At 45.1% G+C, this 15558-nt stretch overlaps 1 protein-coding gene across 1 annotated transcript; it reads right to left on the reverse strand.

The window, feature by feature from the left end:
- Window positions 1-8961: 8961 nt before the first annotated feature.
- Window positions 8962-11038, reverse strand: LOC109871389 (ADP-ribosylation factor-like protein 4C). The gene has a single exon (XM_020462242.2). The coding sequence runs from the start codon at window positions 10323-10325 to the stop codon at window positions 9747-9749; it is 579 nt and encodes a 192-aa protein (XP_020317831.1). The 5' UTR covers window positions 10326-11038; the 3' UTR covers window positions 8962-9746.
- Window positions 11039-15558: the final 4520 nt, after the last annotated feature.

Genomic DNA, 15558 nt, shown 5'->3' on the forward strand with positions numbered 1-15558 from the left:
GAGACCTAGAGCAAGGCTATCTGACAGACTTAACTGTACACCAGCAGAATACATTAATCAGACACTGCAGTGGAGTCTCTAAGTAGGAGAGTGCAAAACATGGACCCAGTCTTATGAGAATACACACACACACAAGTACATGAACACACACACACCTATACACATGGTTGCCTGACCAGCTTGCTGTCCTAAAATCAGCAATTCACACTAACTGACTATCCAGATAAACATCTCTCCATCCTGTTCACTTTCTAATTCCACTCCCCAACCCCCCTGCAGCACACCACACACACACAGCATTTCCCACTAATCCTGATGCCATTCGAAAGGATTAAACAGTCAAGTTTACTCAAGACTTGCAGTTAGGGCTCTGTAAACACTTGCCCTGTGGCTCGGCGTGACTCAAGCTCCCAGCCTTAACAGACTAGACTAGACGCCCTCGGCCATGTCTAGGAGTATATAGGCAGCCAGCCATGCTGTGAGGAGGGAGAGAGAGCGATGGGGAGGGGGAAGAGTGAGAGAGCAAGGGAAACAGAGAGAGGGATGGGAAGGGGGTGGAGAGGGGAAGAGTGGGAGAGGAAGGGAAACAGAGGGAGAGAGAGAGCTGCATGACCATTCATCTCTTACGACTCAGCTATCTGCCAGGCCTGAAAAGGTCATGGTCAAATGAACTGGTGGGAAGACTAGCGGTCGCTGGGCCTTGACAGATTCTGTTTGCTTAAACACCCAGCTGGCTATATTCAGGCATCCCTCCCTACCCCCTAGAGCCTGTGTGCGCCACATCTAATCTAAAACCAAAGTATTCAGCCTCGCTGGCTGTTCTGCAAGCGCCAGCACGTAAACATTTTAGTTGAGAAGGATATTTGGTTGTAAATAGCTGTGTGTGTATGTGTTTGTGTGTGGTTGTGTGCAGATTGACAGATGTGTGTACACATTTTACTATACTTGTGAGTACCAGAAGTCCTCACAACAATAGTAAACCAACTAAAAATCTGAGAAGATAGTTCCTAACTAATGTTACTGATTACCATCAGTCTAAACACAATTTAGCCTTCAGTTGGTCAACGGTAAGTTAAAACTACACCAGTCCAGCTCAGTAAAAAGAGCATTCAAACCATCACACCATATCTAGTTCAACAGATCAATTTCCCTTACCAGTGTCCATACTAATAGTGTGTAGTTAACTATACACAGGTGAACATATTGACATTATGTATTGAGTTATTGATGTCCATGTCATGAGGTGCCAGAGTTAGTGTGCACATCAGTGTTCGTCAGCCATAGTTAGGAGGGATAACCACTACATGAACGCACGCATGTCATGTCACACATATCACTGGCCAGAGAGACAGGGGCTGAGGGGAGGTCTGACTGTCACTCCTGACACTGACAAGGACATGTGTGGGAATGGGATGATTAACTCCACTGGCTGACTCACCTCCAGCTAAGCAACATGTTGAATCGTCAACAACAGCCCTTTCCTGCTCTTAGAGACTCTGGTTTCCATCCCCCACCTTCTGTTCAACCTTCCCCCGGTCATCCCCCACCTTCTGTTCAACCTTCCCTCTGTCATCCCCCACCTTCTGTTCCACCTTCCCTCTGTCATCCCCCACCTCCTGTTCAACCTTCCCTCTGTCATCCCCCACCTTCTGTTCCACTTTCCCTCTGTCATCCCCCACCTTCTGTTCAACCTTCCCTCTGTTGAAATGACTAGCTTTCACAAGGGCTAGGGGCTCACATATAGACAGGGGATCCACGGGTCAGGGGCTCACATATAGACAGGGGATCCAAGGGTCAGGAGCTCACAGATAGACAGGGGATCCAAGGGTCAGGAGCTCACAGATAGACAGGGGATCCAAGGGTCAGAAGCTCACATATAGATCCAAGGGTCAGGAGCTCACAGATAGACAGGGGATCCAAGGTTCAGAAGCTCACATATAGATCCAAGGGTCAGGAGCTCACAGATAGACAGGGGATCCAAGGTTCAGGAGCTCACATATAGACAGGGGATCCAAGGGTCAGGAGCTCACATATAGATCCAAGGGTCAGGAGCTCACAGATAGACAGGGGATCCAAGGGTCAGGAGCTCACATACAGACAGGGGATCTAAGGTTCAGGGGCTCACAGATAGACAGGGGATCTAAGGGTCAGGGGCTCACAGATAGACAGGGGATCTAAGGGTCAGGGGCTCACAGATAGACAGGGGATCTAAGGGTCAGGGGCTCACAGATAGACAGGGGATCTAAGGGTCAGGGGCTCACAGATAGACAGGTGATCCAAGGGTCAGGGGCTCACACATAGACAGGTGATCCAAGGGTCAGGAGCTCACAGATAGACAGGGGATCCAAAGGTCAGGGGCTCACATATAGACAGGGGATCCAAGGGTCAGGGGCTCACAGATAGACAGGGGATCCAAGGGTCAGGAGCTCACATATGGATCCAAGGGTCAGGAGCTCACAGATAGACAGGGGATCCAAGGGTCAGGAGCTCACAGATAGACAGGGGATCCAAGGGTCAGGAGCTCACAGATAGACAGGGGATCCAAGGGTCAGGAGCTCACAGACAGACAGGGGATCCAAGGGTCAGGAGCTCACAGACAGGGGATCCAAGGGTCAGGGGCTCACAGATAGACAGGGGATCTAAGGGTCAGGGGCTCACAGATAGACAGGTGATCCAAGGGTCAGGGTCTCACAGATAGACAGGTGATCCATTGTTTCCATGCTATGGGGATAATACATGTGTTACATGCCATGTGTCTCTGCGCTGCCTCTATCGTCTGAATGAATGCACAGGGAAAAAAACACAATAATCATTACCATTACAGATTCAATACAGACAATTACTAGGGATATTCTTTCTTGGTTAGTGCCTTCTCGATCGCACTAATGATGTCTGAGGCAATACATCAAGCATTAGATACACACATCTACACACACCTACATACATGCACACCTACATATGGCATGCTGGGACCAACCAAAACAATACATGTCTTATCACCCCTGCAGGACACAATCCAGCGGAGAAAACAGTCAGTCACAAGAACCGTTGTGTTGGCACAGTCAGTCCGACAACTGAATCGATGGAAGTGATCAACAGTGAGCGATTCAGTGGTTGTCACGACTTCTGCCGAAGTCTGAATAGCTCATTCATAAGAACACAACGTCATGACGACAGGAATTATCCTACACTGTTTCTTTGTTGTTGTGTTGAGCCCTCTAGTCCACTACCCTCACTGGATGTTATTGCTGATCTAACTTTACATCTCCATCAGCATGACCTCTGCTTCTTAACGTTCATTATACCAGGAAGTTAAAGAGTCTCTTACACAAACACCCTAACATGCTGACCAGACCGTCCGGGCGCACATGTTCATTTTGTCGACCCACACCAGACGTGATCAGGGCACACAGTTTGAAATATCAAAACAAACTCTGAACCAACTACATTTATTGGGGAACACGTCGAAAAGCATTAAACATTTATGGCAAATTAGCTAGCTAGCTTGCGGTTGCTAGCTAATTTGTCCTGGGAAATAAACGTTGGGTTGTTATTTTACCTGAAATGCACAAGGTCCTCTACTTCCAACAATTCATCCACAGATAAAAGAGTCAACCGAGTTTGTTTCTAGTAATCTCTCCTCCTTCAGGCTTCTTCTTCTTCTTTGGACTTTATATGGCTGTTGGTTGCAAACAAATTAGGACAAAGTAGAAGGAGGAGAGATTACTAGAAACAAACTCGGTTGACCCTTTTATCACCTCATTGGTTTTCAGGATTATATACCCACATGGATGATTGAAAGATGAACTGAGGTCCACACTCCAGTCCAGTGGTGAGCGTGCTATGTTCAGAGTTAAGATAAAGATAAAAATCAAATTAAAAAAGAGAGGCGGGACTTGCAGTGCGTCTGTATAAACCAAACCGTTGTCCAGGCCCAGTATGTATGTTGAACATGTGCCCTGCATCTATAGGCTACAGTAGGAAAACAAAGAAGAGGAAGGAGAAGGTTGATGTTTAAATTGCAACATGTTTAGCGTCATACTGTCATATTCCCCTCCCCCCCACCACCTCACCATCTTTCCTTTTCTAACTGAAGGTTAACATTTCAAATGTGTTACCGTTAAATTTGGACGTCCATCATGGTTACCTTCGCCTCTGACCTTCCACCCCAGTATCAGACAAGAGGCTGAGGCGGGCTCCTCGCGCCCCTCCTAAAGTATACACAGCTCATGAACTAATAATCCCTTCATTAATGATTGTTGTTATCGTCTGTATTTTGGTTAACGTTTCCCCGGCAACAGTGATGAATTTGATACAGCTGTGCCACCCATAATGATCATGTGGAATTCACTTATTTTTTCTTTCCTTCTGTGTCAAATGACTGGAGAATAATTATTAGAGCAGAGCATTTCATTAGCGCCCCATTGGAGAGCAGGTCCTGTGAAATAGGGAACAATCTGCTATACTGGTGGGGTAGGATAACAGTACACTGCTGCTATTGTCATCGTCTCTCTCTTGACCCACAAAAGGACTTTGTAAGAGTATAACCACGTCCTTATCAAGAGAAACTAGCTCATAGAAGGGACAAAATAAGCACTTTCGGGGGTCACATTGTTGTCCGGGCTCAAAAGTACAGCCGATCCTCTACCTGTAATGAACAATGGAGGTAAGACATGATATTAGGCTATCCAGGCTGTATCACATCCGGCCGTGATTTGTAGTCCCATATGGTGGCGCACAATTGGCCCAGCGTCGTTCAGGTTTGGCCGGGGTAGGCCATCATTGTAAATAATAATTTGTTCTTAACTGACTTGCCTAGTTAAATAAATAAATACATTTCAATTTCACTAACATCTTCTTGGTATGTTATGGCAATAGGAGCCCGTTAACTCTCGTAGTTATTCATGTATTGACAGAGAAAGTGAGGGACCACATGTAAAAAAGCAGGGAAAGGGAATCAGCAGTAGTTCAATAGCGATCATTAAGGTGTGAGGAGACAAATGGGTATTGGGTTTGCTCCTGTCATCTCTGACCTTTCATCTCATTAGCACTCACATCTGTTCAATTGAGCATAAAATCTATCACCTGACAAGTAACCTTTGTATATCCAATTACCTCACGACCCTAACCCTAACAGGTCAAACATTTAGATTATGATTAGGAAGTTAGTGACAAAATCCATAGTTTTATTTGTGAATAATATAGTTAGTTATATGATTTTTTTAAAATAAGGTCATGCTTGTGGCGTAACAAACCACACAAAGGGGCTAACGGCTAGTTCTCTGAAACCGGTACGGTTTAACCCATTGCTGTTGTTTCCATAGACATTGGATGTCCTAAGAATACTGGCCTCTAGCTGTTCTTCAGTGCGCTCTCACAATGGCTTCCTTTGCTCAGCGTGCTCTCTCTCTTTCTGGGAATACACCAGATGCTATTGAGTCATCTGTCAGACCATGTTAATCCAACAGCCAAACATGTGCTGTATCTACAGTAGAGATCATCAGACGTACATGCAGACACACTCCCTTAGTCTCTGTACTTCACACTAACCAGGTCAACTTATCACATGGTAAAGCTACCGCCATCAAAAAGCGCACGTGGCGTTTGAGTGAGGGTAGACGTTGAAAACCCAATGTGTGCCCTGCTTAAGTCGGACCTCACCCTCATGATTCAGAATACCATTTTTCACAGTATTACTGGCCAGAATATGGTACTGCCATGTTCGAGACACACAAACATGGAAAGAACATACATCTCGTTCCTACCATCTTATAGGCAGAAACTCGAACAGGATGTACCAGTGACTAGAACCAATCAACGCTGGTCTGACTAATCGGAATCCCCTCTTCAGGATTGTTTTGAAGTCCTGGGATATATTCCGGTCAGCCTCAGAGAATAACATCGACCTATACACTGACTTGGTGAATGAATTTATAAGGTAGGGAAGTGCATTGGAGAAGTTGTACCCACTGTGATTATTAAAATCTACCCTAACCAAAAAAAGTGGATGGATGGTGGCATTCGCGCAAAACTGAATATAAACAGTGTAGTTATTCCCTCTGCAAGGCCATCAAACAAGTGAAATGCCGGTACAGGGACAAGTGGAGTCACAATTCAATGGCTCAGACACGAGATGTATGTGGCAGGGTCTACAGGAAATCATGGACTACAAAAAGAAAACCAGCCATGTGACGGATGTCACGCTTCCAGACAAACTAAACACCTTCTTTGCCCGCTTTGAGGATAATACAGTGCCACCGTCACGACCCGTTAACAAGAACAAGAGCAAAGATAACTGAACTAAATGGCTACCACCCGTAGCACTCACTTCTGTCATCATGAAGGATCATATCACCTCCACCTTACTGGCCACCCTAGACCCACTTCAGTTTGCATACCGCCCTAACAGGTCCACAGACGATGCAATTGACATCACACTGCACACTGCCATATCCCATCTGGGCAAGAGGAATACATATGGAAGAGAATGCTGTTCATTGACTACAGCTCAGCATTCAACACCATAGTACCATTCAAGCTCATCATCAAGATGGAGGCCCTGGCCCTCAACCCCGCCCTGTGCAATTGAGTTCTGGACTTTCTGACATGCCGCCCTCAGGTGGTGAAGGAAGGAAACAACATATTCACCTCGCTGACCCTCAACACTGGGGCCCCACAAGGATGCATGATCAGCCCCCTCCTGTACTCCCTGTTCGCCCATGACTGTGTGGCCTTGCATGCCTCCAACTCAATCATCAAGTTTCCAGACGACACAACATTAGTGGGCTTGATTACCAACAACGACTAGACAGCCAACAGGGAGGAGGTGAGGTCATCCGTTGTGTGGTGTCAGGAAAACTACCTCTCACTCAACATCAAAAAAACAAAAGGAGATGATTGTGGCCTTCAGGGAACAGCAGAGGGAGCACCCCCTATCCACATTGAAAGGACAGCAGTTGAGAAAGTGGAAAGTTTTATGTTCCTCGGCGTACACATCAACGACAAACTGAAATGGCCCACCCACACAGACAGTGTGGTGAAAAAGACGCAACAGCACTTCTTCAACCTCAGGAGGCTGAAGAAATGTGGCTTGTCACCCAAAACCCTGACTAACTTTTACAGATCCACAATCGAGTCGGGCTGTATCATCAGACTACCTGCCCTCCATTAGACCTACAGCACCCGATGTCACAGGAAGGCCAAAAAGATCATCAAGGACAACAACAAACCTGTCAAGGACAACACTGCCTGTTCACACTGCTACCATACAGAAGGCGAGGTCAGTACAGCTGCCTCAAAGCTGGGACCAAGAGACTGAAGAACAGCTTCTATTTCAAGGCCATCAGACTGCTTAACATCAATCACTAACTCAGAGAGGCTCACTTTCTCATTCACCCCTTTTAGATTTGTGTGTATTAGGTAGTTGTTGGGGAATTGTTAGATAACTTGTTAGATATTACAGCACTGTCGGAACTAGAAGCACAAGCATTTCGCTACACTCACAATAACATCTGCTAACCATGTGTATGTGACAAATAAAATGTGATTTTGATTTGAACAATTGTATGGTAGGTACACCCAGTTACACACAGCCTGACTGATCAAACTGTCTTGCCCTTATCAGGTGGCCATCCCCTCCTGATTAATCTCCCTGGCACATAGAACACATACCCTGCCACTGTAGGGTTCAACAGGTCACAGACAAAGCACAGAAGGTCCTGTTACCAAGGGATCTCTTTTCTTCTTTCACACTCCAAGAGATACTCCTAATGACTAATGGAGGGGGAGCTGTGTGTGTCAGAGAGAGAGAGAGAGAGAGAGAGAGAGAGAGAGAGAGAGAGAGAGTGCGAGAGAGAGACAGTCAGAGAGACAGAGAGAGAGAGAGAGAGAGAGAGAGAGAAACAGTCAGCGAGACAGAGAGAGACAGTCAGAGAGAGAGAGAGTCAGAAAGAGAGAGCGAGTCAGAGAGAGACTGTCAGTTGCTAATACCTCACAGAGAACCAGTTACTAATACCTCACAGAGAACCAGTTACTAATACCTCACAGGTAACCCAGTGTCTGTGCATGAAGACATCGGACTCTGCTTTGCAGCTCTATAAATTACACACCAATTAACCCTTGCTTTGCTTGTTGGTGAACTAGGAAAACAGAATAGGTTTGAATCTCATCCAACACCAACAGGTAGTGTCACGTCCTGACCTTAGTTCCCTTTTTATGTCTCTATTTTGGTTTGGTCAGGGTGTGAGTTGAGGTGGGCATTCTATGTGTTTTTTCTATTTCTATGTGTTTGACCTGGTATGGTTCCCAATCAGAGGCAGCTGTCTATCGTTGTCTCTGATTGAGAACCATACTTAGGTAGCCTTTTCCCACCTGTGTTTTGTGGGTAATTATTTTTCTGTGTGTGTTTGTGTGCACCTCGGTTGTGTCACGTTCTTTGCTGTTTACCTGTTTGTTTTTTGGTTATTTCACTTTCACTTTCATTAAAAGATGTGGAACTACATGCACGCTGCGCCTTGGTTGATTTATGACAGGGAGTTTGAGGATAGCGAGCGTGACAGGTAGGCCTATCCAAAACACCTCCATTCTAAGACCTGAAACACCATACTTATCCTTCTGGTTTGTGAGCTCAAATTAGTCACACATTAAATCGTAAAATGATTAGGCTACACAGCACCCTCTAGATTGAGAGTAACAGACTAAGTAGTAATGTCTGGCAGATCAGCATTGACTAGAGAGATACCCATTAGCTCTCTGATAGACTAAAGTCATTGAACTGGGTGACCACCCCTTCAGTCACCCTCCTTGTCAAACATCAGGTCAGCTCAATAATTCACATTAAAAACCACACCTCCGGTGGATCACCATCACCCTGGTCAGCTGTTGACATTGTTATGCTATTCCTGTAGGTTCAAACTAGAATTCTTATCTCCCACCATGTAAATAAAAGGAAATCAGTCACAATGCATTTTATATGTTTTAATATAAAAAAATACTTCAATTGTGGCTTTCAGGTCCATAAACAGCCTGTGTTTTGCTATACAGTGTACTACTTTATTATTTTGTTAGGAAATGAAAAGTGCAAAGTAGTGGACCACGTTGCAGGCAATGTTATCTTTAGTCCATCACGCATAGTAAAAGCTAATTCAACACTCCAAAGCCTTGTTGAAGTCTTCATTAATATACCGAGACAGAGACTGAGGTGAGACTGTCATAACACAGACATCTGTTTGTTATTTTCTCTGAATGAACAGGGTCCATTTCATTTTGACCCACATCCACTTAACGTGCAAAGTCAAACTTGCTGTCCGAAGAAGCACTCCGTGAAGACGTGTCGATAGCATGTCCATAGTCCGTCACAGTAGGCCTACAGGTAGGCTATGGGATGCTACTTCAAAATCACATGTTGAGCTACAGAATTAGAATCCACCCTAAAGCAGCAAATAACGGGCCAGCCCGTTTTCATTTATCAATGCTTTGTTCCTATGATAAAAGTAATTTCAAGTTTTTTTTGGTTAACCTTGGTATATATCTTGCACACACAGAGGCACCCTCTTGCGTACAAAAGCATAGTTCAGCTAATAGGGTTCATAGCGTCAGCAACTTTGACAATAACCCAATGAAAGGAAATAAAAATCACCGCAAAGTAAACGTCATTTTAGGGCAACATCGGCATACCCGAAAAGCATTTAGATACAGTCATTTTGCGTAAAAAATGGTCCATATAGGTTACGACACATGGGCGGTCGTTATCGTTTCTTCTTTTGCTTTAAAGATTTTCTCCGCTTTACTATCATCTCATATAGTTTGTCCATACCCTCGTGAAGTCCCTCGCCAATTATGGCGCAGCAAGGTTGGACGTGGTATGCGGTGGATGGAGTGAGCTCGTGGAGAGCCAGCTGTTTTTCAATGTCTGCGACTGGAAGAGATTTGGGCAGGTCCTGCTTGTTGGCTATCACCAGAAGAGGTGTCCCCTGGTTCTCTGCGAATTTTGTGACTTTATGCAGTTCTGTTTTAGCCTCCTCCAACCGGTCAACGTCCACTGAGTCCACCACATAAATGATGCCGTCCGTGCACCGACTGTAGGATTTCCACAGGGGCCGCAGCTTCTCCTGACCTCCGACGTCCCAGAAGTGACAACTGATCCCCTTCGCGGTACCATTACTCAGTTTGATTTTCTCAGTGTTGAATCCAATAGTTGGCACAGTGTTTACGAATTCGTTGAATTTCAGACGATAGAGAACAGTCGTTTTGCCAGCGGAATCCAAACCCAGCATCACAATGTGTAGTGATTGGAAAGCAGATATGTTGGAGAAACTGTTGCCCATTCTCGAAACAGTTGAGGGGAACGCCTGGCTCCTTTATGTAGCACCTATCTGATGGGGTAATAGGCTATAGCGTTTTAATATTCAATAGGCTCTTCTATGAATCCACACAAATAATATCAACAAACGTAATGTCAAGGTGTTTACAGGCCCTCCGTGCGCTCTGGCTGGTTGATCCTTGTTTTGCCCTCAGCGGCATTGGTGGACAGTGTCCGCGTCTGTAGGACGCAACGCGGTGGTCATTACAATTCTCCTCACACACTCCAGTTAAGATTCCATTTTGTGACAGTCAAATTCCTCGCACTCACCGAACAGTTTAAGGACGAAGCTTGATGGGTTACAACAAACACCCTCCTTGCGGTCTCTGCTGTTTTTCCCGTGAACACTGCGCACTTATGTCACCCGCGTCTCCTCTGGCACATTGGCTGTCCAAAAAAACTAGCCTCCGGTCCGGGAACGAAAGACATAAATACATTCACTCCAGAGGTTGTCGATGAGTTCTGGTAATCCTGAGATATGCCTACACTGCGTCCATAAACGACGTTAAAGTTATCGAAGCTATATTTGGGTTGATGTTATGATCTCTATGGTGCGTCACGGCATAAACGGTCCTACCCCTGCGGTCGCTGCATACACACTGATGAGAGGATGAGGAAGCAGACTGCTAAACAGCGTAGTAGCCTGCCTCCCTCTCATACCATACGCTCCACCTATTCGAGCCATGCCAAACAAAATGCACATGTATTATTATGGTGTCCACATGCACGTCACATGCATATCGAAATATATGTCTAGAGATCTAATAACCTTTGCGTAATTCTGATTTTATTCAATTCCCCAATAGGCCTGTGGATTATTACCCGTGTGAGAATATTCCTGACCGGATGATGATAACGAAAATGTATGGAGATTATAGCATAGGTTTAAGCATATGTTTAAAACACAGGTTTAAAACACAGGATTAAAACATAAGCCCGTATGTAAGGCTGTGTAAGATATTGATCAATTAAAATGAGGTAGCCTAGTAATATTGAGAATGAGCGTTTTATTTTATAGGCTGCGAATTACTATTTCAATGATTAAAACTAGTGAATATGGAGCTAGTAACTATTTACAGTAGGTTAATAAATAAATGCACAAAAGAATAACTACAATTGACATGCTATGTTCAGTGGAGAGTTAGTAGGCCTATAGGTTTAACATTGTCAGATTTCTCCTCCTGAGATTACAATGCAATATTTTCATAAAGGTAGAGGTTTTTTGAAAGAAGGCTACAAATACATGGAGGACGGTGCCACCTTGTGTCGAGGCCCAGCCATAACAGCCTTGTAGGCAAAATAAATAGAATCATGCCTAGTCACGCATTTTATTTTATTTATTTTACCTTTATTTAACCAGGTAGGCAAGTTGAGAACAAGTTCTCATTTACAATTGCGACCTGGCCAAGATAAAGCAAAGCAGTTCGACAGATAAAACGACACCGAGTTACACATGGAGTAAAAACAAACATACAGTCAATAATGCAGTATAAACAAGTCTATATACAATGTGAGCAAATGAGGTGAGAAGGGAGGTAAAGGCAAAAAAGGCCATGATGGCAAAGTAAATACAATATAGCAAGTAAAATACTGGAATGGTAGTTTTGCAATGGAAGAATGTGCAAAGTAGAAATAAAAAATAATGGGGTGCAAAGGAGCAAAATAAATAAATAAATTAAAATTAAATACAGTTGGGAAAGAGGTAGTTGTTTGGGCTAAATTATAGGTGGGCTATGTACAGGTGCAGTAATCTGTGAGCTGCTCTGACAGTTGGTGCTTAAAGCTAGTGAGGGAGATAAGTGTTTCCAGTTTCAGAGATTTTTGTAGTTCGTTCCAGTCATTGGCAGCAGAGAACTGGAAGGAGAGGCGGCCAAAGAAAGAATTGGTTTTGGGGGTGACTAGAGAGATATACCTGCTGGAGCGTGTGCTACAGGTGGGAGATGCTATGGTGACCAGCGAGCTGAGATAAGGGGGGACTTTACCTAGCAGGGTCTTGTAGATGACATGGAGCCAGTGGGTTTGGCGACGAGTATGAAGCGAGGGCCAGCCAACGAGAGCGTACAGGTCGCAATGGTGGGTGGTATATGGGGCTTTGGTGATAAAACGGATTGCACTGTGATAGACTGCATCCAATTTGCTGAGTAGGGTATTGGAGGCTATTTTGTAAATGACATCGCCAAAGTCGAGGATTGGTAGGATGGTCAGTTTTACAAGGGTATGTTTGGCAGCATGAGTGAAGGATGCTTTGTTGCGAAATAGGAAGCCAATTCTAGATTTAACTTTGGATTGGAGATGTTTGATATGGGTCTGGAAGGAGAGTTTACAGTCTAACCAGACACCTAAGTATTTGTAGTTGTCCACGTATTCTAAGTCAGAGCCGTCCAGAGTAGTGATGTTGGACAGGCGGGTAGGTGCAGGTAGCGATCGGTTGAAGAGCATGCATTTAGTTTTACTTGTATTTAAGAGCAATTGGAGGCCACGGAAGGAGAGTTGTATGGCATTGAAGCTTGCCTGGAGGGTTGTTAACACAGTGTCCAAAGAAGGGCCGGAAGTATACAGAATGGTGTCGTCTGCGTAGAGGTGGATCAGGGACTCACCAGCAGCAAGAGCGACCTCATTGATGTATACAGAGAAGAGAGTCGGTCCAAGAATTGAACCCTGTGGCACCCCCATAGAGACTGCCAGAGGTCCGGACAGCAGACCCTCCGATTTGACACACTGAACTCTATCAGAGAAGTAGTTGGTGAACCAGGCGAGGCAATCATTTGAGAAACCAAGGCTGTCGAGTCTGCCGATGAGGATATGGTGATTGACAGAGTCGAAAGCCTTGGCCAGATCAATGAATACGGCTGCACAGTAATGTTTCTTATCGATGGCGGTTAAGATATCGTTTAGGACCTTGAGCGTGGCTGAGGTGCACCCATGACCAGCTCTGAAACCGGATTGCATAGCAGAGAAGGTATGGTGAGATTCGAAATGGTCGGTAATCTGTTTGTTGACTTGGCTTTCGAAGACCTTAGAAAGGCACGGTAGGATAGATATAGGTCTGTAGCAGTTTGGGTCAAGAGTGTCCCCCCCTTTGAAGAGGGGGATGACCGCAGCTGCTTTCCAATCTTTGGGAATCTCAGACGACACGAAAGAGAGGTTGAACAGGCTAGTAATAGGGGTGGCAACAATTTCGGCAGATAACTTTAGAAAGAAAGGGTCCAGATTGTCTAGCCCGGCTGATTTGTAGGGGTCCAGATTTTGCAGCTCTTTCAGAACATCAGCTGAATGGATTTGGGAGAAGGAGAAATGGGGAAGGCTTGGGCGAGTTGCTGTTGGGGGTGCAGTGCTGTTGTCCGGGGTAGGAGTAGCCAGGTGGAAAGCATGGCCAGCCGTAGAAAAATGCTTATTGAAATTCTCAATTATGGTGGATTTATCAGTGGTGACAGTGTTTCCTATCTTCAGTGCAGTGGGCAGCTGGGAGGAGGTGTTCTTATTCTCCATGGACTTTACAGTGTCCCAGAACTTTTTTGAGTTAGTGTTGCAGGAAGCAAATTTCTGCTTGAAAAAGCTAGCCTTGGCTTTTCTAACTGCCTGTGTATAATGATTTCTAGCTTCCCTGAACAGCTGCATATCACGGGGGCTGTTCGATGCTAATGCAGAACGCCATAGGATGTTTTTGTGTTGGTTAAGGGCAGTCAGGTCTGGGGAGAACCAAGGGCTATATCTGTTCCTGGTTCTAAATTTCTTAAATGGGGCATGTTTATTTAAGATGGTTAGGAAGGCATTTTTAAAAAATATCCAGGCATCCTCTACTGACGGGATGAGATCAATATCCTTCCAGGATACCCCGGCCAGGTCGATTAGAAAGGCCTGCTCGCAGAAGTGTTTCAGGGAGCGTTTTACAATGATGAGTGGAGGTCGTTTGACCGCTGACCCATTACGGATGCAGGCAATGAGGCAGTGATCGCTGAGATCTTGGTTGAAGACAGCAGAGGTGTATTTAGAGGGGAAGTTGGTTAGGATGATATCTATGAGGGTGCCCGTGTTTAAGGTTTTGGGGAGGTACCTGGTAGGTTCATTGATTATTTGTGTGAGATTGAGGGCATCAAGTTTAGATTGTAGGATGGCTGGGGTGTTAAGCATGTTCCAGTTTAGGTCGCCTAGCAGCACGAACTCTGAAGATAGATGGGGGGCAATCAGTTCACATATGGTGTCCAGAGCACAGCTGGGGGCAGAGGGTGGTCTATAGCAGGCGGCAACGGTGAGAGACTTGTTTTTAGAGAGGTGGATTTTTAAAAGTAGAAGTTCAAATTGTTTGGGTACAGACCTGGATAGTAGGACAGAACTCTGCAGGCTATCTTTGCAGTAGATTGCAACACCGCCCCCTTTGGCAGTTCTATCTTGTCTGAAAATGTTGTAGTTTGGAATTAAAATGTCTGAGTTTTTGGTGGTCTTCCTAAGCCAGGATTCAGACACAGCTAGAACATCCGGGTTGGCAGAGTGTGCTAAAGCAGTGAATAGAACAAACTTAGGGAGGAGGCTTCTAATGTTAACATGCATGAAACCAAGGCTATTACGGTTACAGAAGTCGTCAAAAGAGAGCGCCTGGGGAATAGGAGTGGAGCTAGGCACTGCAGGGCCTGGATTCACCTCTACATCGCCAGAGGAACATAGGAGGAGTAGAATAAGGGTACGGCTAAAAGCTATGAGAATTGGTCGTCTAGAACGTCTGGAACATAGAGTAAAAGGAGGTTTCTGGGGGCGATAAAATAGCATCAAGGTATAATGTACAGACAAATGTATGGTAGGATGTGAATACAGTGGAGGTAAACCTAGGTATTGAGTGATGAAGAGAGAGATATTGTCTCTAGAAACATCGTTGAAACCAGGAGATGTCATTGCATGTGTGGGTGGTGGAACTAATAGGTTGGATAAGGTATAGTGAGCAGGACTAGAGGCTCTACAGTGAAATAAGCCAATAAACACTAACCAGAACAGAAATGGACAAGACATATTGACATTAAGGAGAGGCATGCTTAGTCGAGTGATCAAAAGGGTCCGGTGAGTGGAGAGGTTGGTTGGTGATTTAGACAGCTAGCCAGGGCATCGGTAGCAAGCTAGCATAGGATGGAGGTCTGTTGTTAGCCACCTCCTGCGCTCCGTCAGTAGATTAGTGGGGTTCCGTGTGGTAGAGGGGATCAATCCAAATC

Source organism: Oncorhynchus kisutch, linkage group LG26 (genome assembly GCF_002021735.2).
Source record: "Oncorhynchus kisutch isolate 150728-3 linkage group LG26, Okis_V2, whole genome shotgun sequence".
NCBI classification, from domain to species: Eukaryota; Metazoa; Chordata; class Actinopteri; order Salmoniformes; family Salmonidae; genus Oncorhynchus; species Oncorhynchus kisutch.

Excerpts from the sequence above, each read along its gene's own strand:
- LOC109871389 (XM_020462242.2), bottom strand. The coding sequence starts at position 10,325 with ATGGGCAACAGTTTCTCCAACATATCTGCTTTCCAATCACTACACATT.